The 25,525-nt window shown below is 40.8% G+C and overlaps 1 protein-coding gene and 1 pseudogene across 5 annotated transcripts in view; one reads left to right on the forward strand and one right to left on the reverse strand.

The window, feature by feature from the left end:
• Positions 1 to 11,366, forward strand: part of LOC309859431 (phosphatidylinositol 3,4,5-trisphosphate-dependent Rac exchanger 2 protein-like) — a 112,260-nt gene extending 100,894 nt beyond the window's left edge. For 3 of the 4 annotated variants that reach the window (XM_082720090.1, XM_082720089.1, XM_082720091.1), the window contains 3 exons: positions 6,363 to 6,496; positions 9,275 to 9,439; positions 11,297 to 11,366. In XM_082720090.1, coding sequence (XP_082576216.1) covers positions 6,363 to 6,496; positions 9,275 to 9,401 — 261 coding nt within the window. In that variant the 3' untranslated portion in view covers positions 9,402 to 9,439; positions 11,297 to 11,366. The remainder of the gene's footprint in view (positions 1 to 6,362; positions 6,497 to 9,274; positions 9,440 to 11,296) is intronic. The other variant, XR_014308687.1, reaches the window with a different exon arrangement.
• LOC309856585 (coiled-coil domain-containing protein 50 pseudogene) lies at positions 3,705 to 4,337 on the reverse strand (annotated as a pseudogene). Its single transcript has one exon. The product of its transcript is annotated as a coiled-coil domain-containing protein 50 pseudogene (transcript).
• Positions 11,367 to 25,525: the final 14,159 nt, after the last annotated feature.

Below are 25,525 nucleotides of genomic sequence, written 5' to 3' on the forward strand. Positions count from 1 at the left end.
GTACTTGAGACCTTTCTTTTTTTCTTGAGAAGGGTTATCTTGCTATATACTTCCTATCAGGACTCTCTTTGTTGTTTCCAAAAATTTAGAATAGTTGTGTTTTCATTGTCATTTTTTTTCCATGAATTTTTTTAATTCTTTAATTTTCTGGTTGACCCATTCATTCTTTAGCAGTATGCTCTTTAGCCTCTATGTATTTGAGTGTTTTACAACTTTCCTTTTATGGTTGGGTTCTAGTTTCAAAGCACTGCAGCCTGAAAATATGTGGGGAATGATCCCAATCTTTTGGTACCAGTTGAGACTTGATTTGTGATCCAGAATGTGATCTATTCTGGAGAATGTTCCATGTGCACTAGAGGAATATGTGTAATCTGTTATTCTGGGATAGAATGTTCTAAATATATCTGAGATGTCTATCTGGTCCAATGTGTCATTTAAAGCCTTCATTTCCTTCTTGATCTCTTCCTTAGAGGATCTGTCCATTTCAGTGAGGGGGTTGTTAAAGTTTCCTACTATTATTATTAGTATTATTATTGATGTATTTCTTTGATTTTGTTATTAATTGGTTTATATAATTAGCTGATTCCATGTTAGGGGCATAGATATTTAAAATTGTTAGATCTTGTTGGACAAAACTTGTAAGCATGGTATAGTTTCCTTTCTCATCTCTTACTATAGTCTTTGGCTTAAAATTTAAATTATCTCATGTAAGGATTGCTACACCAGCTTTCTTTTGATGTTTATTAACGTGGTAACTTGCTTTCCACCCCCTGACTTTAAATCTGGTGTCTTTAGGTCTCAAATGAGTTTCTTGCTGACAGCATATCAATGGGTCTTTTCTTTCTTCTTCTTCTTTTTTTAATCCATTCTGATACTCTGTGTCTTTTGACTGGAGCATTTAGCCTACTTACATTCAGAGTTACTATTGAAAGCTATACAGTTAGTGCCCTTCTAGTGCCTGTAAGGTGATGGTTACTGTATATTGTCTTTGTTCCTTTTTGGTCTGTTACTTTTAGGCTCTGTCTTTGATTAGAGGACCACTTTCAATATTTTCGATAGGGCTGGTTTGGTGTTTGCAAATTCTTTTAGTCTTTGTCCTGGAAGTTTTTTATCTCTCCTATTTTCAATGACAGCCAAGCTGGATGTAGTATTCTTGGTTGCATATTTTTCTCCTTATAGTGCTCTGATTATATCATGCCAGTACTTTTGGCCTGCCTGATCTCTGTAGACAGGTCTGCTTCCAATCTAATATTTTTACTGTTGTAGGTTACAGACCTCTTGTCCCAGGCTGCATTCAGGGTTTTCTCTTTGTCCCTAGGAATTGTAAGTTTTACTATTCAATGATAGGGTGTGGACCTATTTTTATTGATTTTTAAATTTTTTAAAATTTATTTTTATTTTTTTATAAACATAAAATATATTTTTATCCCCAGGGGTACAGGTCTGTGAATTGCCGGGTTTACACGCTTCACAGCACTCACCATACACATACCCTCCCCAATGTCCATAACCCCCCCATTTTTATTGATTTTGAGGGGGGTTCTCTAAGCCTCCTGGATTTTTATGCTTGTTCCCTTTGCCCAATTGGGGAAATTCTCCGCTATAATTTTTTCCAAAATACCTTCTACCTCTCTCTTTCTTTCTTCTTCTGGGATCCCAATTATCCTAATATTATTTCATCTATTTCATCTTATGGTATCATTTATTTCTCAAATTCTGCCCTCATGGTTCAGTAGTAGTTTGTCTTTTTCTCAGCTTCTTTATTCTCCATCATTTGGTCTTCTAAATCACTAATTCTTTCTTCTGCCTCATTTATCCTAGAAGTAAGAGCCTCCATTTTTTTTATTACACCTCATCAATACCTTGTTTGATTTCAACTTAGTTAGATTTTCATTCCTGTATTTCTCCAGAAAGGGATTCTCTAGGGTCTTTCATGCTTTTTTCAAGCCAAGTTAGCACCTTGATAGTTATCATTCTGAACATTAGTTCTGAGATATTACTGTTGTTTGTATTGGTTAGGTCTCTAGGCATCCGTACTGCCTCTTGTTCTTCTTCTTTTTTTTTTTTTTTTTTTGTGGTGAGTTTTTCCACCTTGTCATTTTATACAAATAAAAAAGATGAATGATTGAACAAAATACTACAAGGGTGGCAATGATCCCAGAAAATTATATATTAACCAAGTCAGAAGAGACCCAAAACTGGGAGGAAAACAAAGGAGGAAAAAAGGAAAAAAGAAAAAAATTTATATTAGACTGGAGAATAGAACAGACAAAATAAGGGTAAACATGATGAAGGGGTGGAATATGACTGTAAAGCTAAAAATTAAAAAATATTCTAAAAAAGGAAACAATAATTTCTTTGAAAAAGGGGAAAGAATGTGATTAGGCTGGAGACTAGAACAAAGACATGTGCTAGATTTAGGGTATATTTTGGCCTATTAGAAGAATCTGTGTCCCAGAATTTAAAAAAAATAAACCTGTATGTATACAAAAAATAAAGTTAAATACAATGAAGGGATAGAATATGACTATCCCAATGAAAATTTAAAAAGAATTTTAAAAGGTATTGATAAGATAAAATAGTTTTAAAAAACGTTAAAATAAGATGGAGGAGAAATTTTTACAAATAGAATGAGGAAAAAAAATGTAAAAAATTAACTTTCAAAGACTAAAGAATCATGGGAAAAAGTAATGAATTCTATGTGTTGCTTTCCCCTAGCTCTGGAGTTCTGCAGTTCTCATTGAGAGGAAACTTGTTCTTGGCTAGATGTTCTTGCTAATATACTGGGGAAGGGGCCTGTTGCAGTGATTCTCAAATGTCTTTGCCTGAGGTGGAACTGAACCACCCTTGCCAGGGGCCAGGCTAAGTAATCTGCTTGTGTTTGCTTTCAGGAACTTTTGTTCCCTGAACACTTTCTGTATAACTTTGGAGGACCAAAATGAAGATGGTGGCTTCTCAATCTCTGGCCTTGGAGGATCTGAGAGCTTGGGGGCCCTACTGCTCAGTGCACCCTCAAAGAAAAGCATTTAATCCCTCTGTCTCCCAGGTCTCTGGCTGCAATCCAAGCTCACTCATCCTGTGACTGAGTTTTACTATCTCTGGAGAATTGACCCATTTGGAGTCTCCAAACCCAGCTGATTCTGGCACTGTGCTCCTGTGGAGCTCCTGTTGGAGGAGGAAGGGCGTTTCTCCCCTGATCTGCCCTTTGTGGGGTTCCTGCTGGGAGAGTAGTGGCCCAACTATGCCTCAGATTATGGTTTAAGGTAATCCTGAGCTTAGTTCTCCCCCCTTGGCTCTGTCTCTGAAGCCAGCTTCCCTGCTCTATACCTGGAAGCTTTGCCACACTCAGACACCCCTGGTCTTTTTTTGACCCCGTGGGTCCTGAGACCATACTATCCTGAGAAGAGTTACCCCTTACCCTCTTAGCCTCTACAATGACATCCCACAGTGGTGTAGACTTCTAAAAGTTCCTTTTTGTGCTCAGCTGCTCCCTCTCTCGCTGGAAGCTGGCCCTTCCCCCCCAGTTTGTCTTCCCATATGTCGCCTTGGATTCACTTCTCTGCACGTTCTACCTTCTGGAAAGTGGTCTATTTTCTCTTCTTAGAATTACTGGTCTTCTTCTCTTTGATCTCCTGTTGAGTTTGTAGGTATTCAGAATGGTTTGATAACTATCTAGCTGAACTCCTGATGATATATTTTTTTAAATGAATTAAAATTATTTATGGTCAGAACACTTGAAGATAAATCTCAGGAATACAAATACAGGAGGAAAAAAATGAGTGTGGAATGCATTCTGTATCATCCAGTAATGTTTGCTACAGTGAGTCCATTCTCAAGGCACATTCCTAGGATTTTACTGCTTATGATGGAAACCTTTATGAGTGGATTCTGATTTTGAGAAATGACGTGTGGAATTATGCTGGTTTGTAAAATGAGTGTAATCCAAATCTTCAGCATCTGTCATGATAGGTGGTGGTGGCCGTGAGGGTGGAGTGAGGGTCATCACTCTCTTTTGACTTTGAGTGTGCCGATTTAGTTGTTTTTGGCTTCTAATCAGGGCTGTGCTTCCTTTTGTCCAAAGATGATTTCTCCCGCTCCTTGGCCTTCTTATAAGCTTTCTTTTCTTTAGCCATGAGAAGTCTAGCTATTTCCTCATCCTGGGCTACTTGAACTGCTCTCATGTCCACCTGGGTAGCCAAAATTTCTTCTTCTTGCAGTTTTCTGGCAATTTCAGCATCATACCATTCCTGATCTCTGTGGGCCACTCGTGAGGGAGTAGAGAGAGCTTCTTTCATCCCTCTTGGCTTCATTCCTCCATTTTCATAATAGTAACTATCTCCATACACCTCCCCCATCTTGCTCCTCTCTTGCAGGTCCCATTTAATTAGATAACAACTTAGCTTCTTTGTTTTACTTTTTTGGGCTACCATGAGAAATAACCTAAGGTGAAGTATTTTGTATGTTTAGTAAAATTGTTATCAATAAAACCACTTCCATAACATTGTATAGGTCCTTGTGCAAGAATCAATGTGATGTTTCCTTATTTCCATTTTTAATAGTATTCTATTGTAATTTTTTTCTGAGGTAGGGATAGTACTTAAGTAAGAGTCATTGCCACTGAAATTGGGATTTATATTTGAATTTGACGACAGTTTTTACTTCACTATCACATGAGGTAGGATATGTAATTGTATAAATTTTTGATAGATCTCTAGTTATATGTCCACCTTTATGATGAAAGATGAAAAAAGGGAAATGTCTTAAATCTAAAATATTTTGTAATGGATGGTCCCCAGAGGAAAGGTGAGTTGGGGGAAGGGTGAAAGAGGTGAGGGGGATTAAGAATACACTTCTCATGATGAGCACTGAATAAGGCATGGACTTGCTGAGTCATTATATTATACACTTGAAACTAGTATAACACGGTATGTTAACTCTCCTGGAATTAAAATTATTTTTTTAATTTAAGTTAAATATAAAAACAAAAAATAAAATATGGGTGTAGTGTTGCCTGGGTGTCTCACTCAATTAAGCACCTGCCTTTGGCTCAGGTCATGACCCCAGGGTCCTGGTATTGAGCCTGCTTCTCTCCCTCTGCCTGTTGCTCCCCCTGTTTGTGCTCTCTCTGTCTCTCTCTCTCTGACAAATAAATAAAAATTTTTAAAATAATAAAGTTAGTAAAAAGTAAAAAAAAAAAATATATATGTTTGTAATGCAGATACTCAGCACAATCACATTCTCTTCACTTCCCATTTGGGAAATTTCTTACTGACATGTATGAGTTATCACTTTAATTTAAATTTTTATAATCAGGGAAACTGTATCAGTGATTACTGTGGAAATATGAAATTTACAATTAGTTGTCTGATTTTTAAATATCAAAAACAAAAATAAAAGCATTGAGTTGAAAAAGAATTAGAAATTTATCCCTAGATTTAAAGAGACCAGAATATTGAAAAGAGAGCATGTTATCAGCTATCTACTAAAAAAATTTTTTTTCTTTGCTTCTTGTTTTGTCTAACTTAGTGCATTACTTGTGATAGTTTAAGTTGTAGAAACAAATGCACTGCCACTTTTATAATGGCTCAAAGGAGAAACTTTTGATCAGCTCACACAATAATCCAATGCTTGTGCTCTGCTTCATCGGGCAGCTTTCCTCTGTTCATGATTCAGGCTCTTTCCATCTGTGGCTCCTCTCAGTGGTTAGTTTTTGTGTTAAGACTTAGTTTTGTCACTAGTCATCTGACCTTAGCATGCACTCAGTGAAGGCTTATTTAAGGAACAAGTGTGCCTATGCTAACTTTTAACTTGGGTTAAAGCTCTATGGAAGGTTGCTCTCTTTAAATAGCTTATTTTTTTTCTTTTGTTTCTTCTTTTTTCTTCTATCCATCCAAGGAGTGGATAAATAGGTTGAGACCTGTTAAAAATTTAGAGAATTTAATGTACTTTGTGATATATCCATGGAACTCTTTTCCCATACCAAGGAAAGAGAGGAGGGGGAGAGGAGTGCTAGACACATGAATTTTACACATCAGTTTGAAATAATCTCTTTGTAAAAGAGCATAGGTAACATGTATCATCCATGTTTATATATGCCTACATGTGTAAGAAAGCTAAAAGAAGACCCAGAGTCTCCTAACCACAGTTGTATCTGCTGAGACTGATGAGGAGGAGTCTGAGAGGAAAAGAGAACTCCATCCAGTGTTTATTTATGGTGTTTCAATTTTTATCCTGTCCATATATTGTATCTTGATATAAAAACAGACTTTTAATGAGAAAAAAGAATTACACAGAAGTTTCTGTTAAGTAATCGGACATTGTCTCTCTCTCTCTTTTACTTTTTTTTTTTTTTTTTAACCTAGGGATCCAATATCATTGACACCTGCACTGAGATGCTAATGTGTGGCATCTTGCTGAAAATTTCTTCTGGAAATATTCAAGAACAGGTGTTTTTTCTTTTTGATAATCTTCTGATGTATTGCAAAAGGAAACACAGGTAGGGTGATAAAGAGGTACTACTTTAGAAATAATTTATTAATCTTGGAAAATATTTTTTAAGAAAAAATAAATTATCAATCTCACAGTTTCAACCTTTTCCTCTGTCCTCCTGGGAACTCAGGATCTCCTCAGTAAAATTCACATACTCTTAGCCTGTTTTCTGATTCTTCTCATTACCTTCTTGTAAAACCTGACTGAAATGTGACTATCATTCAATAACACTACCTTCCTAGGAAGCTTTTGGAGGAAAAAAAAATTCTTCTGTTGCTAACCCACATGCCTCAGGCTCTATAGGAAAGGCGAAAATGTCTTCCATGTTTCCCAGTGCTGTTTCCCAGTAATTTCCTCCCTGTCCTTGGAAATATTTTCCTTGACTGCCCCATCTGGTATAGCTTCCCGGCAATTTTATATCAGTATCTAGAAAATTCTTGCTAATATTTTCTTTATTATTTATTTATTTGTTGCCACCTTTGATGGATTAGACTATAAAGTCCATGAGAATACTGGTCTTGCTATTTATTCTGTGCTATTTCCCCCGAGACTGGACCTGCCGTGAAAAAGACACTCAAGAGGTATTTGTTGAATAAGTGAATAAATGAATGAACAAGTGAATGAATGAAACCCAAGCAAGTTCCTGGTATATCTTAGTTATCATTAGTTTAAGTAATTTAATGTAGCAGTGTTACTGATGTATGTTATTTGTTTTAAAGTTGGGAATATAATTTTTTCCTCAGGAGGTACTTAATTTATAGGATGTTTCCTTGAACACCTGGTGAAACATTTTACAGATTGTTTAAGCAAAATAATAAAGCTGAAATTAATTAGGAAATTTCCAGAGCCTTTATATACTTCCTCCTAACCATATCTAGGATACAATATTTTCAGTGAAAAGGTACTAAAAGTCTTCATGAAATCTAAAGGTAAAACAGATGGGTTGAGGATGCAGGGTTTGCGTGAGTGTTTATTATAGGTTCAGAAATGAGGACAATGTAACCAAAGATTTTTGGTAACATGAGAATGAGAAACTCAAACACTGATTTCTGAGGCAACATTAAGGGAACATCATTCTTCATCTCTTGAAATGAAATTTCCTAAGTCAATGTACACAAGATGTCAAGAGCAAGTTCTCTGAGTTGGCAGCTATGTTGATGGCATGGGAGTTCAACCTCTTGGATTATAGTATCAGAATGCCCTAGCAGGAGACATTAGTGCAAAAATACAGTGATGCTGAGAAAGCATAAAACTACCCATGTGTCTTGCTGAAAGGGAACAGGTTAGGGTTAAAGTCAAAAGATAGTTATGGATTGCCTGGGTGGTGCAGTTGGTTAAGTGTCTAACTCTTGGTTTTGAATCAGGTTATGATCTCAGGTTTGTGAAATTGAGCCCCATATCAGGCTCTGCAACAAATTGGTGTCAGCTTGAGTTTCTCTCTCTCATTCCTTCTCTCTCACTCTGCCCTTTCCCAATCTCACACATGCTCTCTCTCTTTAAAATAAATAAAGAAATAATAAAATTTTCAAAAAAAGATAGTTTTTAATCCCCGCCTTAATGAGTTTAAAAAAAAAAAAAGATGCTTTCTACCACATATGAAAATTAATTGTCTATTTTATTTTACTGTGCAATTCTAAATTCTTTGTATTTTGCAGCAAGATTGGGACTCACAGAAATAGGTTTCAGGAAGATGTAGAAAAGGCTGTTAATTTTACTTGTATAGCACTCATTAAAAAATTATAATGTGCTTCAAGTTGTTAAGGTACAATTGTTTTTATCCAGCTTTATTGAGGACTAGTTGACAAATAACATTGTAATATATTTTAATTGAACAACATGATGATTTGATATACATCATGAAAGGATTTTGCCCATGGAGTCAATTAATACATCCATCTAGGTCCAGTTATTAAAGGCATCCATTTGAGAATGAGAACTTTTTTTAAAATTACAATTGATCTTATACGGATTAATATATATGCCTGCCTTCAAGTGCAAGCTTTTGCAAGGTTAGTTGTGTACAATGATGATATCATTTACAGTCTTATGACTTTCCTTGTTAAATTGGTAAACAACAGAAAAGATTTTGTAAAATTAAAATCCTGAAGGGTTTTTTTGTTTATTTTTAAAAGATTTATTTAATTATTTTGAGAGAGAGAGTGAGCAGCAGGAGGGGCAAAGGGAGAGGGAGAGAAGCAGACTCTTCCCGTTGAAGTGCAGAGCCTGACATGGACTTAGTCCCAGTAACCTAAGATCACATTTTTGGCTTCTCTGCTGGGGTTGAAATTCCAGGGAAATCAAGAGATGGTAGAAACTACTGAGAGATTAGGGTAAACCATGTAAGAAAGAGGACCTCTGTTCTGTTCACCATGTATCTCTCTGAGAGGAAATCCCCTCACTTGATCCTCCCATGCCGATATTTGGCAAATGCAGGAGGAGACAATGGCTGTGTGGTACAAGTCTGCTGAGAGCACTAGACCCAGCCCCGTAGAGCCTCCTAGAAGGCAGAGAAAGTGCCCAGAAGTTCCTTGGTGTCCCTAGAGAAGGCACAGAAATTAGATGAGTTGAAAGCCTAGGACATGGTCATTGGACTTCTGGGCTAGAGGGGAGATGGCCTGTGGAAGGGATGCTACCCACAACCCCTCTTGGACCAGATGCCTCCTGTCTGCTTTGGGATACTGAGGATTAATAGGAGAATGAACTAGCATAGAAGAGATGGTGTTCTAATGCTTGGCAGGTTTAAAGTTGTTGAAATCATTGACATTCCTTTTCTCCTCCTCCGCAGGACCACCATTAGTGGGAAGGGGCCTTCAAAGATGCAAGAGGAGTTTATCACTTACAGGCCTGTCAAGTGTCAATATCCAACCACTCCAGTCCCTTCCACCCCCTTGGCAGCCCCACTGCTTTCATAAGGACACAGATACATTCATGTACAGGCTTTTGAACAAACGTAAGTTTTGATTCCTCTAAGATAAATGCCATAGTGCCATGACTGGGTCATATGGTAGTAGCAAGTCTAGTTTTCAAAGAATCTGTGTGGAAGTGTTGAGTCACTCTAGTGTGCACCCGAAATTGGTATTACATTTCATGCTAACTCGAATTTAACTCAAGGCTTTGAAAAGGAAAAGAAACTGTTAACTGTTTTCAAGATTTAGCTCTATCATCTTCTATTCCCAACAGCGATGCAGGAGTGATCCTGTCATTCCACATCCTGCCTTGCATTTGGTAGTGGGGTCTGTCTCTCCCTTTCTGGTGCATTTGGTTTGAATCATTGTGATAGGTGTGCAGTGAGAGCTCAGTGTAGTTTTAATTTGAATTGCCCCAATGGCAACTTCCTATGTGATTTCCATCTGTATACTCTTTGGTAAAGTATTTAAGTCTTTTGCCCCCTTTTTTTTTCCTTTTCCTGACTGGATTGCTTGCTTTCTTATTTGGGGGACAAATTTTGAGTTTTTATACTTCAGACAGGAGTCCTTTATCAGGTATGTGGTTTACACATATTTTCTCCCAGTTTGTAGCTTGTCTTTTGTGTCTTCTTAACAGGGTCTTTCACACAGTTCAGATTTATAATCCGGATTGTTGGATAATGTCCAATTAATCAACTTTTCCCTTATGGAAAATGGTTTGATGTCCAAATGGAGGATTCTTTACCTAGCTTTACATTCTGGAAATTTTCTCCCATTTTTTCCTTTATCACTTTAGATGTAAGGCAGTAAATAATTATGAGTTAATTTTTAAAATTTCTTTTTTTTTTTTGAGAGAGAATGAGCATGCACATGAGCAGGGGATGGGGTGGAGGGAGAAGGGCAAAGAGCATCCTTAAGCAGACTCGCCAGTAAGCTTAGAGCCTGACTTTGTCCCAGGACCCTGGGAGCATGACAAGAGCTGAAATCAAGAGCTGGCTGCCTCACCAGCTGAGTCATCCAGGCACCCTGAGCTAAGTTTTGTATAGGGTATGCCACTTAGATTGTGGTCCTCATCCTCCACCACCTCCTCATCTCTCCCCCTCCCTCTTCTTCTCCTTATTCTTCTTTGGCTATGCAAGTCCACTTGTTCTAGCACCATTTATTCAAAACGCTGTCACGCCTCCACTGAACTGCTTTTTACCTTTGTCAAAACCCCATTGCACATATTGGTGTCGGTCTCTTTTGGGTCCTTGATCCTCTTCCACTTCACTAACTTTATTCTGTTCCATTTGTCTATCCCTTCACCAACACCCCACACTCTTGATTACTGTAGCTATAGATCTTGAAATTGGGTAGAAGGATTCTTTTGGTTTTATTCTTTAGTTTATTTTCTCTACTTTTTCTAGGTTCTTAAGCTGAGAGCTTGTTGTTTTGAGACTCTTTTTTTTTTTTTAGATGGGAGGGAGAGAGAGGGAAGGGGTGCAGAGAGAAAGAGAGAGAGATTATTAAGCAGCCTCCATGCCCAGCACCAGCACAATGCAGGTTCAGTCTCACAACACCAAGAATGATCATGACCTGAGTCAAAATCAAGAATTGGACTAATTGACTGAGCCACCCCTCCTTCTGAATGATGCCCCTCCTCCTTTCTAACATATGCATTAAGTGCTATAAATTTGGCTATCCATTGATTTAGCTGTGTCCCACAAATTTTAATATGTTGTATTTAATTTTCCTTCAGTTCAGCACATTGAGATATTATCTTTTATCTTTGATAATGTAGAATGTTTCTTTCTAAGTGTTTGGATATTTGTTATCTTTCTCCTTTTGATATTTTTTTTATTTTTTTAATTTTTAAAATTTTAATTCCAATAAATTGACATCTAGTGTTGTATTTGTTTCAGGTATATAATAGAGGGATTCACCCCCCCACCCCAGCTACTGTCAGCTCCTGTTGCCACGCACTGATTTGCAGGCGGGCCCAAGCTTCCTGATGGAGGAGTGTGGGTGCAGGCCACCGGTGAGGGCCAGAGCCAACACCACACCCTCAGCCAGATCCTACTGAAGTTGATGCATCTGCTGGAGCTGCTTAGAGATCATCTAGAACGTGGGGGCTCAAGGAGGCAGGTGGAGACTGGCTCCTCCTCCACTGACCATGTGCCCTCAGGCGGGACCCTCGTGAACAAAGGAAAGCCTTCCAGGGCCCAGAAGAAGGCACATCAGAGGCATGAAGAGCTCTCAAGGAACAAAATTATCCACCAGGCTGAGCAGAGATCTTTTCACCTGCCAAACACCCTCCTCCTGAACAGTGAGATTCAGAAGTTGCACCTGAAGCTGAAGGCAGAGCCTAAGCTATGGGAAAAGCACATCAAACACCTGAAGAGGAAGGTGATGGAGGTGAAGGCACGCTGCCTGCAAGTGAATAAGGAACTTGCCAAGGTGCACAAGAAGGCGGCTGCTGCCCACTGGGACTTAGGCCTCTACAGGTCCATGGGCTAGGACCTGCACTGCCAGGGGTGGAAAAATCTCCTCTTTGCATGACCGTGAGCACCTCCTGTGGACAACAGAAGTAAGGAGAGCCAGAAAGCTGTTCTGTGGCCAGAGAGGGAGTTCCAAAGGCTCCAGGCACAAAAGCACTGCCTCAGGCAGAAGCTGGCCAACTCTGGGCCCAGGGTCCAGCCTGTCTCTGGGGGGGGGGAGGGCTCCTGCTCCTGCTCCTGCTCTTCTGGGCACAGCCCACAAGGGCCAAAGGCTCCCCTGAATCCCCAGGAGCCCAAGAAGGGAGCAAGGGTGCACTGGCCAGACTCCCAAGTTCTTGGGTCCCCTGCAGGTCTGATTCCCTTTCCCAGCAGCCACCAACACTCACAACCAGAGCCCAAAAGCTCCTGTGCTTACCCCTTAAGCCATACCCATTGCTCCTTTTACTGGAGATCCACCCCATTATTGTACTAATGCTACATATTCCCTATAGCATGTGAGAGAGTATTTTTCAATGTGAAGCATACAAAAAATAAAAATATCAAATTGCTGATACTACTTCTACTGAGAATTGATTTTATTAAGGGATTCTATGCCTTAATAGAATGAATAGAATGAAGGGTTTGAAGTGTCTTTTACTGTTCACTTAATTGTCCCAATAACCCAGTGTGTCATATATGACTGAGGTTCAGAGAGGGGAAACAATTTGCCCCAAGATCACACAGCTAGTGAATTTCAGAGCTCCCATTCCAAACCAGGGTTGTCTCATTATGAACTGCTATGCAAAAAGCTTCTACTCCTACTACTCCTCCTACTTCTACTACTAGACAAAAAGGGAGAGGGCACACACAGACAAGTGGGAGAGGGGCGGAGGGAGAGAGTTACCTAGACAGCCTTTCCACTCAAGGAAGAAGTGGATGTTGGGCTGGATTTCACAGCTCATAGGATTACGATTTGAACCAAAATCAAGAGTCAGACGCTGAACTTACGGAGCACACAGGCACCCTTGTGCAAGGAACTTCTAGGCAAGCTGCTTGCAGGATCCCAGAAGGGCTTGATAAAATATTCTCCTAGTTCACGTTCTAGTAAGGATGCAAAGATTCTCGTGGTGGCTAGCGAAGGTAAAGTCCCACCAAAGTATGGAGGGCAGCCTTTAAGGGTCTCCAATGATTCCCATCTTTGGTACACATAGTTTTGTGTTGCATACTCTACCTCTTGAATGCAGTTAGGAACGACTGACTCACTTCTAAAGGACGGAATGGGGAAAAGTGATAGGATGTCACTTCTGAAGTTAGTTGACAAAGAGACCAGTCTCCTCTTGAGCTTGCTCTCCCTCCCTCCCTCCCTCCCTCTTCTGTTCCTAGGGAAGCCTGCTGCTTGTTGTGGGCTAAATTATGGAGAGGCCCATGTGGCAAGGAATGAATATTTCCTGCTTATAGCAATAAAGAACCTCTGGCTGCTAACAGCCACCTGAGTGAGCTCAAAAGAAGATTTTCCCCTGAAAAGCCCTGAGATGACTGAAGAGCCAGATGACATCTTGACTGCAGCCTTGTGAGAGATCCTGAGCCACAGGTACCTGGCTAGTTGCACCTGAATGGCTGGCTCACAGAAACCATATCAGATTATCAATGTTGTTCCCTTTGGTTTGGGGATATAAGTAAAACAGAAGCATGAAGCCGAATTTTGGGCTTCTGACCCACCCCACCCCCCTCTCCTGGGGTTGAAATTCCAGGGAAATCAAGAGATGGTAGAAACTACTGAAAGATTAGGGTGAACAATGTAAGAAAGAGGACCTCTATCTGTTCACCATGTATCTCTCTGAGAGGACATCCCCTCACTTGATCCTCCCGTGCTGATATATTTGGCAAATGCAGGAGGAAACAACTGGCAGTGTGGTACAAGTCGGCTGAGAGCACTAGACCCAGCCCCGTAGAGCCTCCTAGAAGGCAGAGAAAGAGCCCAGAAGTTCCCTGGTGTCCCTAGAGAAAGCACAGAAATTATATGAGTTGAAAGTCTGGGACCTGGCCATTGGACTTCTTGGCTGAAGGGGAGATGGCCTTTGGAAGGGACGCTGCCCAGAACCCCTCTTGGACCAGATGCCTTCTGTCTGCTTTGGGAGACTGAGGATTAATACGAGAATGAATTAGTGTAGAAGAGATGGTGTTCTAATACTTGGTAGGTTTAAACTTCTTGAAATCATTGACATTTCTTTTCTCCTTGTCCCATCCAGTTGCACCTGGATGGCTGGCCCACAGAAACCATATCAGATTATCAATGTTGTTTTAAACCCTTTGGTTTGGGGAAATCATTCAAGTAAAACAGAAGTGTGAAGGACCACCATAAATGGGAAGGGGCCTTCAAAGAAGCAAGATGAGAACACCTCTTATAAGCCTGTAAAGTGTCAATATCAGACCACTGCAGTCACTTCTACCCCCTTGGCAGCCCCACTGCTTCCATAAGGACACAGATACATTTATGTACAGGTTTTGAGTTTTTAGTGGGTTAGTGTGGAAGCTCCTTAAAATCATGTTGTCAGACCAGACATTTCTAAAGATGCGGTAACACCAAACTGCGGGGTGATTTTCCTGTGTTTTCCCTGAGAAGTTTTCATTGGTGGATGGGGCCTGCAGTCATACCAGATGTCTGGCCCTAGCTCATTGCTGGGTCCACAGTGGAACTGGTGTGTGTGGTTATCTTCTCTTCCTAGGGGAGGAATCACTTTAGAGTGGTTCTGGCTGCTGTTGGGCTGCTTGCACACTGCTAGGCTTGTAATACTGCTTTTGATGGTCTCCAGCCAAGATTGTATTGGTGGGAGCAGGTCTGCAGAATGTAAGGGCAGGATACATGTTTCTATCAAGGTTAGAGCTGGCCTGCTGCAGGACAGGACCTGCAGCTGCTTGGGAAAACTCCTGGGGTGTCAGGTTGGGATGGAAGGTATGGCTTCACAGAACTGTGTGTGGACAAGGCATACTGTTTGCAAGCTAGTTCTAGAGTATTAATCTGTGCTAGTTCCCTCAGGTGTCCCCTTATTTACGCTGGGGTGCAGGGGAGCAAAATGATACTTGCCAGCTGTTTTGTATTTGGTGAAGTCTCCCCAAAATCCTTGCCTCCAGCACATGCTCTGAGATTAAGAAATCAATCAGTCAATCGTCCTGTGTACTCTAGGCATTTTTCAAACTGCTACTTCTGTGCTGTATCACAGGAGCGGTATTTGTTGTGCTATCTCTGGCTCTCCTAGAACCAAGCTGCTGATTTTAAAGCTCCAAGTGGAACTGATTCTTTGCCCATTCTGGTTTTCACAGCCAAATATTTTGCTGATTTGTTTTCTCAGTCAGGATCTCCCATGCCTGGGATGCCTGGTGTGGGGTCTGTTCCTCTCCCCTCCCTGAGCCCACAACATCCCTCCCTCTTGCAGACAGTCTCACAGGTCCATTTGACTCCCTACTATGTCTCTTTCCTTCCTATTGTCTTGAATGTGGGCTTGTCTCTACATTTAGCTGTGGGGAGTCTTGTGCTAATCTTCAGGTCATTTTCTGGATTATTTACTCTGATGTTGGTGTTTCCTAGCTGTATCCAGAGGTTGAAGGATTAGTTTAGGAACTTCCTACTCTGTTGTCTTCTTCTGATGTCCAGTCCTCATTGCTTTAAATTCCCTGTCTGAAAATTCCAACATCCCTGTCATGTCCAGTTCTGGTGCTTGCTCTTTCTCTTCAAACTGTGTTTATTGCCTTTTAATATGCCTTGTAATTTTCTCTTGATTACTGGATGTGATGTGCTAGGGAAAATGAACAACAGTAAGTAGGCCTTTGGTAATGTAGTTGTAGTTCTAGTGAAAGGGAAGCATTCTATAGTGCAATGGTTAGGTCTCAGTCTTTTAGTGTGCCTATGCCTCTGGACTGTGAACATCACAAGTTTGTTTGTTTGTTTGTTTAACTCCACAAAGACTTAAGTTGGGTATTTTCCTCCTTAGGTCAAATAGGCTCAGAGAAAATCCCAGCAGGTTAGGCTCTGGTTTTTTCAGAAGATATTCAGTTGAGTTTTTCCAGAAGATAGACCATGTTAAGAAGAGTAGAGTGTTCTGGCATGTGTCCAAATGCCTTTCCCCTCTCCCTGCCAGAAACATGAAGGGAATTTACTGTGATATTTCTTGTGAGCACCAGTCAAGCTCCTAACGGTAGGGTCACAAAAGTGTGGCAGTCACCTATGACTGGTTTCCCCTAAAGCCCTTAATTCCAAGATTTGTACAGGCCTAGCCTCCAGCAATTTACCAATACACTCAGATTTTCTGACCCTATTACTGGTTCCTGGGGAGGTTTCTACTCCTGTATATTGTAATTCTCTGTCTGTCCAATTTTGGTGGAAAGTTTGCCCCACGACCTTAATCCTCTTAAAGATCCAAAAAAAAAAAAAAAAAAAGGTGTTGATTTTTCAGTTTGTTTAGTTTTGTATCTGATGTTAAGATAAAGCAGTGACCCTCTAATGTCCTTACATACCAATCCAGAAATCATAACCATCCTTAATTTTTAAGCCTAAATAATTCTAAATAAAACATACATTGGCAATATGTTTACACATTCCATAAACCTGATGTGTCTCTTAATTCAGCCCTTGTGGGCTTAACCCAAACATTTGGAATAGGTCAAAAGGACTGAGACAAAGAGATAGTTTCTTATTATGAGGAGACAATGTGCTTCAGGGTAGGCTTTGAATGGAATCCTTCTTGCAGTGATCATCTAACTATTTAGGTTTCACTTTCTGCCTCTGTAAAGGGAAGGAGGAAGAGTTCCCAGTGGTGTAACTTGAGCTCATTCCACACTCTTAGGACCTCTATGAAGCTGGATCATACCTTCTCACCATTATAACTCATAAAGGAAGTGCTTGTCCAAAAGGCAACTAATTTACAGGGTGACCAGCATCATCGTAGGTGGGCATGCACAAGATCTCCATGAGGCAGGAAGGAGAGTAGCTATCTTAAGAAACCTGAATCTGTGGAATTTGGTTTGATTTGAGTTTTAGGCTTGTAGAGAGCATTAGCACTTGGACTTCTAGGCAGGAGCAGGAGCATAAAGTAGGCAGAGAGAGTAGTGATAGAAATAGTGGCTCACGACAAGCTGGGCATAAGTAGCCACTAGAGCAATGGCTCTATAACAGTAGTTCCAGCTCTGGCAGCAGTGTATGCCTGTTCATAAGAAGACAGCTTGGAGCTGTTTAATCACAGAGCTGCTCTCAGAGGCTGGACATGGCACTCTCCTCACATGACCTTCCTTTCTGGCCCCCGATCGCTGTTTCAGATCTTTATCCTTCCTATCTTCTTAGCTAACCTGGAAGAGCTAATTGGCACGTGTGTAAATAAGTTAGGATTTCTCCTGGCTCTAATATTCTAGAATTATTCTGAGCACAGTAGAAACACATTAATTCAGATGGCTTTTTCCAAATTTTTAATTATTCCATTTGGACTAAGCTGCAGTTTATTTTTGTTCAGCAACATTTTATTATAGATAGCTCAAATTCAAAAGAAAGGGGGGGTAAAGAAATTATTAAAATATTTAAGGAGACAAACTGTTAATTTAATACATTGAAACTATTTGATATATATATGGAACTTGCATCTCAACAGCTTAAAAATGGATGGGGAAAACAGAAAAAATCAACAAATTGATTGCTGAGATAAATGCTGAGAGAAAGGTGTACACACGGTGCATTAACAAGAAGAAGAATACCTCAGGTACACTAGAGTTGGGGGTCCAGAGAGAGAGAGTGTCTCCCTGAGGATTTGAGCATGGAGGATAAAACAACACTCCTTCTGTGTGCTTCTTCTCTCTCATTACTCTTCTACCTTATTGACAGCACTTCTGATACCAGGTATGTGTGTGTGTGTGTGTGTGTGTGTGTGTGTGTGTGTGTGTGTGTGCTTCCCAAACCAAGCAATTCTCTGCAATGCCTGTTGAGTATCCTACAGTTTAATTCAATTTTAATACTAGTTGGAATTAATGCAGACTCCACAATTTAAGGGTTCAGTTACAAACAACTGCACCCAACTTCAACTTGTCAATTGCAAAGTAAAAGGTCCCCAGGTTACCCATAACTTAGCTACAAACAGAGGTTCCCATGATTTCCCCTCCCCCCTTGAATTCAATTATTCCCTAGAAAAACTCACTAAACTCAAGAAAACTCTTACTTGCATTTATTGTGTTTATTATAAAAATAGTATATGATTAAGGATGTAGATGAGCAGCCAGATGAAGAGCTCCATAAGACAAGGTCTGGAAGGGTCCTAAGCATAGGAGCTTCTATCCCTATGGAGTTGAGTACTTTTCCAACATGTGGTTGTGTATACCAACCTGAAAGCTCCCTGAATCTCATACCTTTGGGATTTTTATGGGGACTTCATCACATAGGTATGATTAATTGTAAACTCAATTTCTAGCCCCTCTTCTGTTCCTTGGGGTTGGGGCTTGGGCTAAAAGTTCTGAGCATCTTCCTGGCAACCAGTCCTTATCCAGGAGCCAGAAAATTCCAAAGGATTTAGGAGCTCTGTGTAAGGAACCAGTGTCAAAGACCAAATATTAGAACGAATGCTCCTAGTGCTCTTATCACTTGGGAAATTACAACAGTTTCAGGAACTCTCTGTCAGGAACCAGGGCCAGAGTCCAATATATATATATTAGTGGAAATGGAGACCATATGGCAATAATATTGGAGAGAATAATCAATTCTCATTATTCATGGTAGTTATATACTATAAACTTGTGAGCACTGAATTAGGGAACACTGAACTATTACTTTGTGGTGTGGGTCACAGAATATAGGGTTAAGTTTCTATGAGTCTCTGGTCAAAACATTTTCATCAACTGAAACACAATTTGTGTTACATAGGTTTGTTTTCCAGGATCCTTGTGAAACAAGCTGGTCTCATCAGTGTTGAAAGTCTGTCCTTACACATAACACTTTTCCTGTATAACACTTGTCAGATACTTTTAAAATTCTTCTATAGCTTCCAGATTCCTTTGGCCACACTGACTCAGGTCTTTACAAAACATAAAAATAAAAAATAAAATAAAATAAAAGCAAATGGTATTCTGTTCAACAGAGGTGCTTGAAGTCCTAGCCAGAGCAACCAAATAAGAAAATAATAATTATAATAAGGGCATCAAAATTGTAAAGGAAGAAGAAAATTTTTTTCTGTCTGAAGACGAGATGACCTTATATACATAGAAAACCTTGTAAATTCACTTCCACAAAGAAACTGTTAGAAAAAGTGAATTCAACAAAGTTGTGAGATATAAAATCAGCACACAAATATCAATAGAGTTTCCGTATATTAACAATGAACAGTGTAAAAATGATGTTAAGAAAACTCAGTCAGGAAGGGTGTCTAGGTGGCTCAGTCAGTTGAGCACCTCATTCTTGTTTTTGGCTCAAGTCACGCTCTCAGGGTCCCGGGATTGAGCCCCATGTTCAGCTCCACACTCAGTGGGGAGTCTGCTTGAAAGATTCTCTCCCTCTGCCCCTTCTCACGACTCTCTCAAATAAATAAACAGATCTTAAAAGAAAGAAGTCTCATTTACGATAGCATCATAAAGAATAAAATACTCAGAATATAAATATAACCAAGAAGCTGAAAGGCTTTTATTTTGAAGTCTATAAAATGTTGCTGAAAGAATTCAAAGACAACTGGAAAGACATGCCTTTTTTGTGGATTGGAAGGCTTAACATTTTTAAGACATGAATACCACCCAAAGTGATCCACAGGTTTAATGTAATCCCTATCAAAATCCCCACCCCCAAAATTAGAAAAATCCATTCTAAATTCATATAGAATCTCAAAGGAATCTATCACCAGCTGAAATTGTTAGGGTTTGTAATCAAAGGAGAGAGACTGATACAAAGCGAAGGTCAAGCAAAGCATTATTTTGTGCCAAGCATCGAGAATCATACTGACAAGTCAGGGCCATCTCTTGCAAAGGGGCAACCCTTCCCAGCCTCACAGACATACTTTTATAGAGGTAGTTTAGCCGGGCTATACACAGGTGGCCAATAGAGTTTCAATTCACCCTAGTGGATATACACGCGCCCCACTGATTGGATGTCTTCATCCAGCCTGCCCCACCCTTGTATCTAGGCTTTGCAAGCAAATTCCTCTGGGAAGGGCAGGGTCAATACAAGTTTACTGCATCAAAATGGCTCCCTCTGGCCAACCAGGCCCTTACATTCCTCCCCTTTTCTTTGAAGATTAGTCAAATCCTTGACTTTTCAGCTAGTTCTATATTATATTGAGCATGTAAGACTAACATTTTATCGCTCTGATTTTCTTTGGTACAAATGACATTAGTGCACAGTCGGCTCATTTTTCCCAATTCCATTCATCTAATTTCCCACTTATACTTTACCTAAACAGGTAACAATAGGAGAAACAATAAACTCACAGGTTTTTTTTTGGTCTTAGATTTAGTCCATGGTCAAAGGGGTCTGTTGGCTGCAGCTTCCATCTCTGGGGGGTGTCCTTACTCTTGGCTCATTTGACGTGACCCACATAAACCCAGGCCCTAATGCTTTCTACTTTTACTGCCATGGGGGTGGTTAGGATAACACTAAACGGTCCCTTCCAGCGAGGCTCCAAGTTCCCCACTTGATAGTGACATATTCAAACCAAGTCCCTGGGTTGGTAATGATGTGGTTGTACCACCATCTCTGTCCCAGTGTGGGCAGTTCAGATCCCTGCATGGGCTTTTTTAAGACAGACTAATGCCTGCAGTGACTGGAGTACAGACTGATCAGTCATTTCTGCTAGGGCAACCTCCTATAGCCGAGGACAGAGCGGGGAGGGGGGTGTCTCCCAAACATTATTTCAAATGGGGTCACCTTGTTTAAATAGTGTGTACATCATGCCCTGAGGAGGGTGAAAGGAGGGAGACCCACCCATCTACCGCCAGTCTCCAGAATTAGTTTTGTCAAGGTCTCTTTAAGAGTCCGGTTCATTCTTTCTACTTATCCGGAACTCTGGGGCCAATAGGCACAATGTAGTTTCCAGTTTGTGCCCACAGCCTTGGCCAATGCCTGTGAGACTGAACTCACAAATGCAGGGCCACTGTCTGACCCAATCGCGAGAGGCAGCCCAAACCTAGGAATTATTTCTTCTAGTAGCTTTTTGGCCACCAGTCCTGCCACCTCATGTTTGGCAGAAAAAGCCTCCACCCAGCCTGAAAAAGTATCCACAAAAACCAACATATACTTGTGCCCATATTTTCTGGGTTTCATTTCTGTAAAATCTTTTTCCCAATAAATTCCTGGTTCCTTACCTCTTTCTCTTTTCCCTCTTCCCATTTTAGCTCTTTCCATATTAACTGCCTGGCATTGAGCACATCTATCAACTACACCCTGAACCATACGCCCTAATTTAGAAACCTGGAATTGCTTGCCTATAAGGTCTTTGAGTTTGCATATCCCCAAATGAGTACCCTGATGTATTTGGTCTACTAACTTCTTACCTAGTTTTCGAGGAAGAATTATTTTTCCTGTTTTAGTCTTAGCCCAGTCCCCTTCATAGTCCAATTTAACCCATTTCTGTAAATACTTTAAATCTTCTTCTGAATAGTTCAGTTTTTCTGGTAGGGCTGGAGCCAGGAGTATAACCAGTTCTTGCACTGTTTCTCAGGCTGCTTGCTTTGTGGCTTGATCTGCTATTTGGTTTCCTTTTGAAATCAGATCAGTCCCCTTTTGGTGTCCCAAGCAATGCATAACAGCCATCTCTTTTGGGTCCCAAATAGCCTGGAGGAGAGCCAATATTTCTCCTCTTTTTTTAATTCCTTTTCATTATGTTGTTAATAGGCCCCTTTCTTTATAAATAGCCCCATGTATGTGGAGAATAGCAAAGGCATACCTGCTGTCCATAGAGATGTTGGTGGTTTTACCTTTGGCCATCTGCAGTGCTTTAGTGAGTGAAATCAGTTACACATTTTGTGCCGAAGTTCCATGTGGCAGGGCTGCTGCCCAGAGTTCCTGCTCAGGAGAAACCACTGCAGCCCCTGCATACCTCTTTCCATCGACTATGTAGCTACTCCCATTTGTGAACAGAGTCTTCTCAGTATCTGGGAGGGGAATGTCTCTGAGATGCGGCCTTATTCCTGTGACTTGGGTTAGGACCTCTGCACAGTCGTGTGGATGGTCAGCCAGCTCCTTTGGCAGCAGTGTGGCTGGATTTAGCACCATTGGGGGCTGGATAGTCACTCTTGGTTCGTTGAGGAGGAGGGCCTGATACCCTGTCACTTGGGTGTTCATCATCCATCAGTCGGGTGGAGTCCAGAGAAGGCCCTCAAAAGTGTGAGTGGTGGTCAAGATGAGATTTTTGACCCAAAGTCAATTTACTTGCATCCTTGATCAGGAGGGCTGTGGCGGCATTTATGCAAAGGCAAGGGGGGAAACCAGCTGCTACTGGATCTAGTTTCTTGCTAACATAGGCCACTGGCCTTCGCCAAGGCCCCAGAGTCTGAGTTAAAATTCCTTTGGCCACCCCTGATTTTTCATCCACATACAATTGGAAGGGCTTGGTAACATCTGGGATGGCCAATGCTGGGGCAATCAGTAAGGCTGTTTGTAAGGCAGTAAGGCAGAAATGCTCCTTCTGTCTCATCTGTCCACTCTATCATAGTGAGCCCTCCTTTTGTCAGTTCGTAGAGGTAGGGCAATCTCTGCAAACCGCGGTATCCATAGCCTACAGTAGCCCACCGGCCCAAGAAACTCCCTTACTTGTCGGGACATGGTGGGGTGGGGGTATCGGGTGATCACCTGTTTCCTGGACTCAGACAGTGTACGCACTCCCTCGTGGAGATCAAAGCCTAGATAAGTGTCATGGCTCTGACAGAGCTGTGCTTTCTTTGCTGACACTCGATACCCTTTTCCTGCAGAGCCTGTAAGAGAGCTCTCGTCTCCCGCAAACATGACTCATAGTCCTCAGTGGCTACTAGCAAGTCATCAATGTACTGTAACAGAGTGACTCCTGGGTTGGAGGTTCTGTACTCATGCAAATCCTCATGTAGGGCCTCTTCAAAGATAGTGGGTGAATTCTTGAACTCTTGGGGAAGTCTGGTCCAGGTGAGCTGGCCTTGGAATCCTTCCTGTGGGTCAGACCACTCAAAAGCAAAAAGGTGCTGAGAATTCCTTTGCTAAAGACATGCAGAAAAAATGCATCCTTGAGATCTAAGACGGTATACACAGTTCTTCTGGGGCCCAGGAAGGAGAGTAGGGTATAGGGTTTAGGCACCGTCGGGTGGATATCTTCAACCCATTTATTATCTTCCTGCAAGTCCTGGACTGGTCGGTACTCTTCAGTCTTGGCCTTTATGATGGGCAGCAAAGATGTGTTCCATGGAGATTTGCAAGGAACTAGGATCCCGTCTCCTCAGAGATGGTTAATATGTTTTCTGTTCCCTTCCTTTGCTTCCTGGGGAAGGGGGTACTGCCAAATGCGAATAGCCGTAGCTGTCGCCTTTAATTGTAACACCACTGGAGGTTGTTCCTTGGCCAAGCCAGGGGGTTTCCCTTCTTCCCAAACCTGGGGAAACTCATCTTGTAGGATTTGGAGAAAGCTCCTCCCTTTTGTTTCCTCTGGTTTTGAGACTGGCTCGTAAAGGAGGTATTCATCTACTGCTGCCATAAGCACTTGTACAGTGGGTTGTCTCAAGGTTACAGCCATCTCTCCTTCTGAGAACTGAATGCCAGCTCTTAACTTGTGGAGGAGATCTCTTTCCATCAAATTACATGGGGCATTAGGGAGGACCAAAAATCGATGTTTAACTACTCCCGAGGCCAAATTTAAAGTCCTTTCTGTTGTCCATTTATGTCTCTCTGTGCCATTTGCTCCTTGTACCCAAACTTCCTCTCCATGTAGTTTTCCCATAGGTTTAAGTAATGATGAAAACTGGGCTCCCGTGTCCACCAAAAAATCAACTGATTTCCCCCTCCACTTCAATTTTTATCCAAGGTTTGGGGAGGGGCTCTGAACCATGGCCCCTTCAGTCTCTGGTGGCAAGCGTTGCTGTCTTCCTTTTGGAGCACTCCCTGGCCCAATGTCCTTTATCCTTACAGTAAGTGCACTGATCTGAATCTAAGTCTTCCCACCTGCCTTCTCTATGCTTAGGCTTTTCCTTCCATTTACTATCCCCTACCTGTCTCCTCTCCGCTTCATGTAATGCCAAAACCTTAACCAGTTTTTTTTTTTTTTTTGGTCTGTTTTTTATCGTCTTGTGCATCCCTGTTGTTAAACACCTTTTCTGCTATTCCCACTAACTCAGTCAGATTCTTCCCTTCAAATCCTTCAATTTTCTGAAGTTTCCTATATCTGGGGCTGACTGACTGGCAAAACAAGATCGTCTAAATGAGCTATCATGCAACTTTCCTCAAGTTGTCTAGCTTTAGTAAACAAACATTTAAAGACAATCAAATATAGAATTTAACATCCATAAAGGTGTGTTATTAAAACATATTTTTTCTCTCTAAAATAACACACGTTTTAGCCAAATCAGGACTAATTTGTTTGAAAATCAAGTCCAGTTTTAACAAACTTGGCCTAATTATTTACATAAGCTCAGCAAGAACAGTGAGTGATCATATAGATCTTTTAGAGTATGCTTGCTGGAACTTCTTGTAAGGAATCTCTAGGTTGAACTTATAATAGCCTCTCCAGGCCAGAAGCCAAGCTACATACTTGCCCTCAGACATGCCTGCAATCCCTGTCGATTTGGGTGAATTCTTCTTCCTGAGGCCCCCAAAGAATCCTGAGGTCCTGCACCTGCCAGGAAGTAACATCCTTTACTCACCTGGTGAGGCTGCTGGGAACTCTGTAAGCAAGGTATCAGGCCAACAGTTCCAAAGAGCTTTACAGTTCCAGGTTTTATAGAGTCAACCTTAGTTCCTTTAATCTGTCTAGTCATATCTGAGTCTTTTCAAATACCATTCCAGTCAAAGCCATGGTAAAATAACCAGTGTTTCCAATGGTGTCCTGTTACAAGGAGAACAGATTATTATTGAACTTATGCAAATGACTTATTGCCATGGAAGAAAGAATACTTGCTGAGACCTTTTGGTTTCAAAGGGTTCAGATAGAGAGAAAGAGTTGAATACCTTGATTTGTTTACAAATGACTACATTTTTATCTCTGTAAGTTACAGATAACTTAAGAAAAAGTTTCCCTAGTCTGGAAGAGCAAACATTAAAGAGTCATTAATGTTTAAAATAAGACAAAACATCAAGAGATACAACATTACAATATTTCAGTTCATTTAGTTACTTGCTAGAGCAGAAAACTTACTCACAAAATTTTATTGAACTATTTCTGAGTTGCTCTGCCGACATGGGATTCCCATATTGAAAATCAATCCAGTGCTTCCCTAAGTGCTTTAAATGCTTTTCTGAATTAAAGGAAAGCATCAAATATCCAACCAGCATTTCAACACAAAAGTTAACAGCTGGTGTATAAAGAATCTCAGAGAGTCTCTTGTTATCTGAATTAGGCCTTCTTTATTGAACTTTATTTGAAACATGCAACTTGGCATAAAACTCACAGCTCCAAGATTTCTAGGAGGGAGAAAAAATAGTTTGGGTAGGGTTACAACAGCTACAGAATAAATAAAACCTATCTGTGATCTTAATTCTTCAGG

The sequence above is a fragment of the Mustela nivalis genome (genome assembly GCF_964662115.1).
Source record: "Mustela nivalis genome assembly, chromosome: 2".
In the NCBI taxonomy this organism is placed as follows: Eukaryota; Metazoa; Chordata; class Mammalia; order Carnivora; family Mustelidae; genus Mustela; species Mustela nivalis.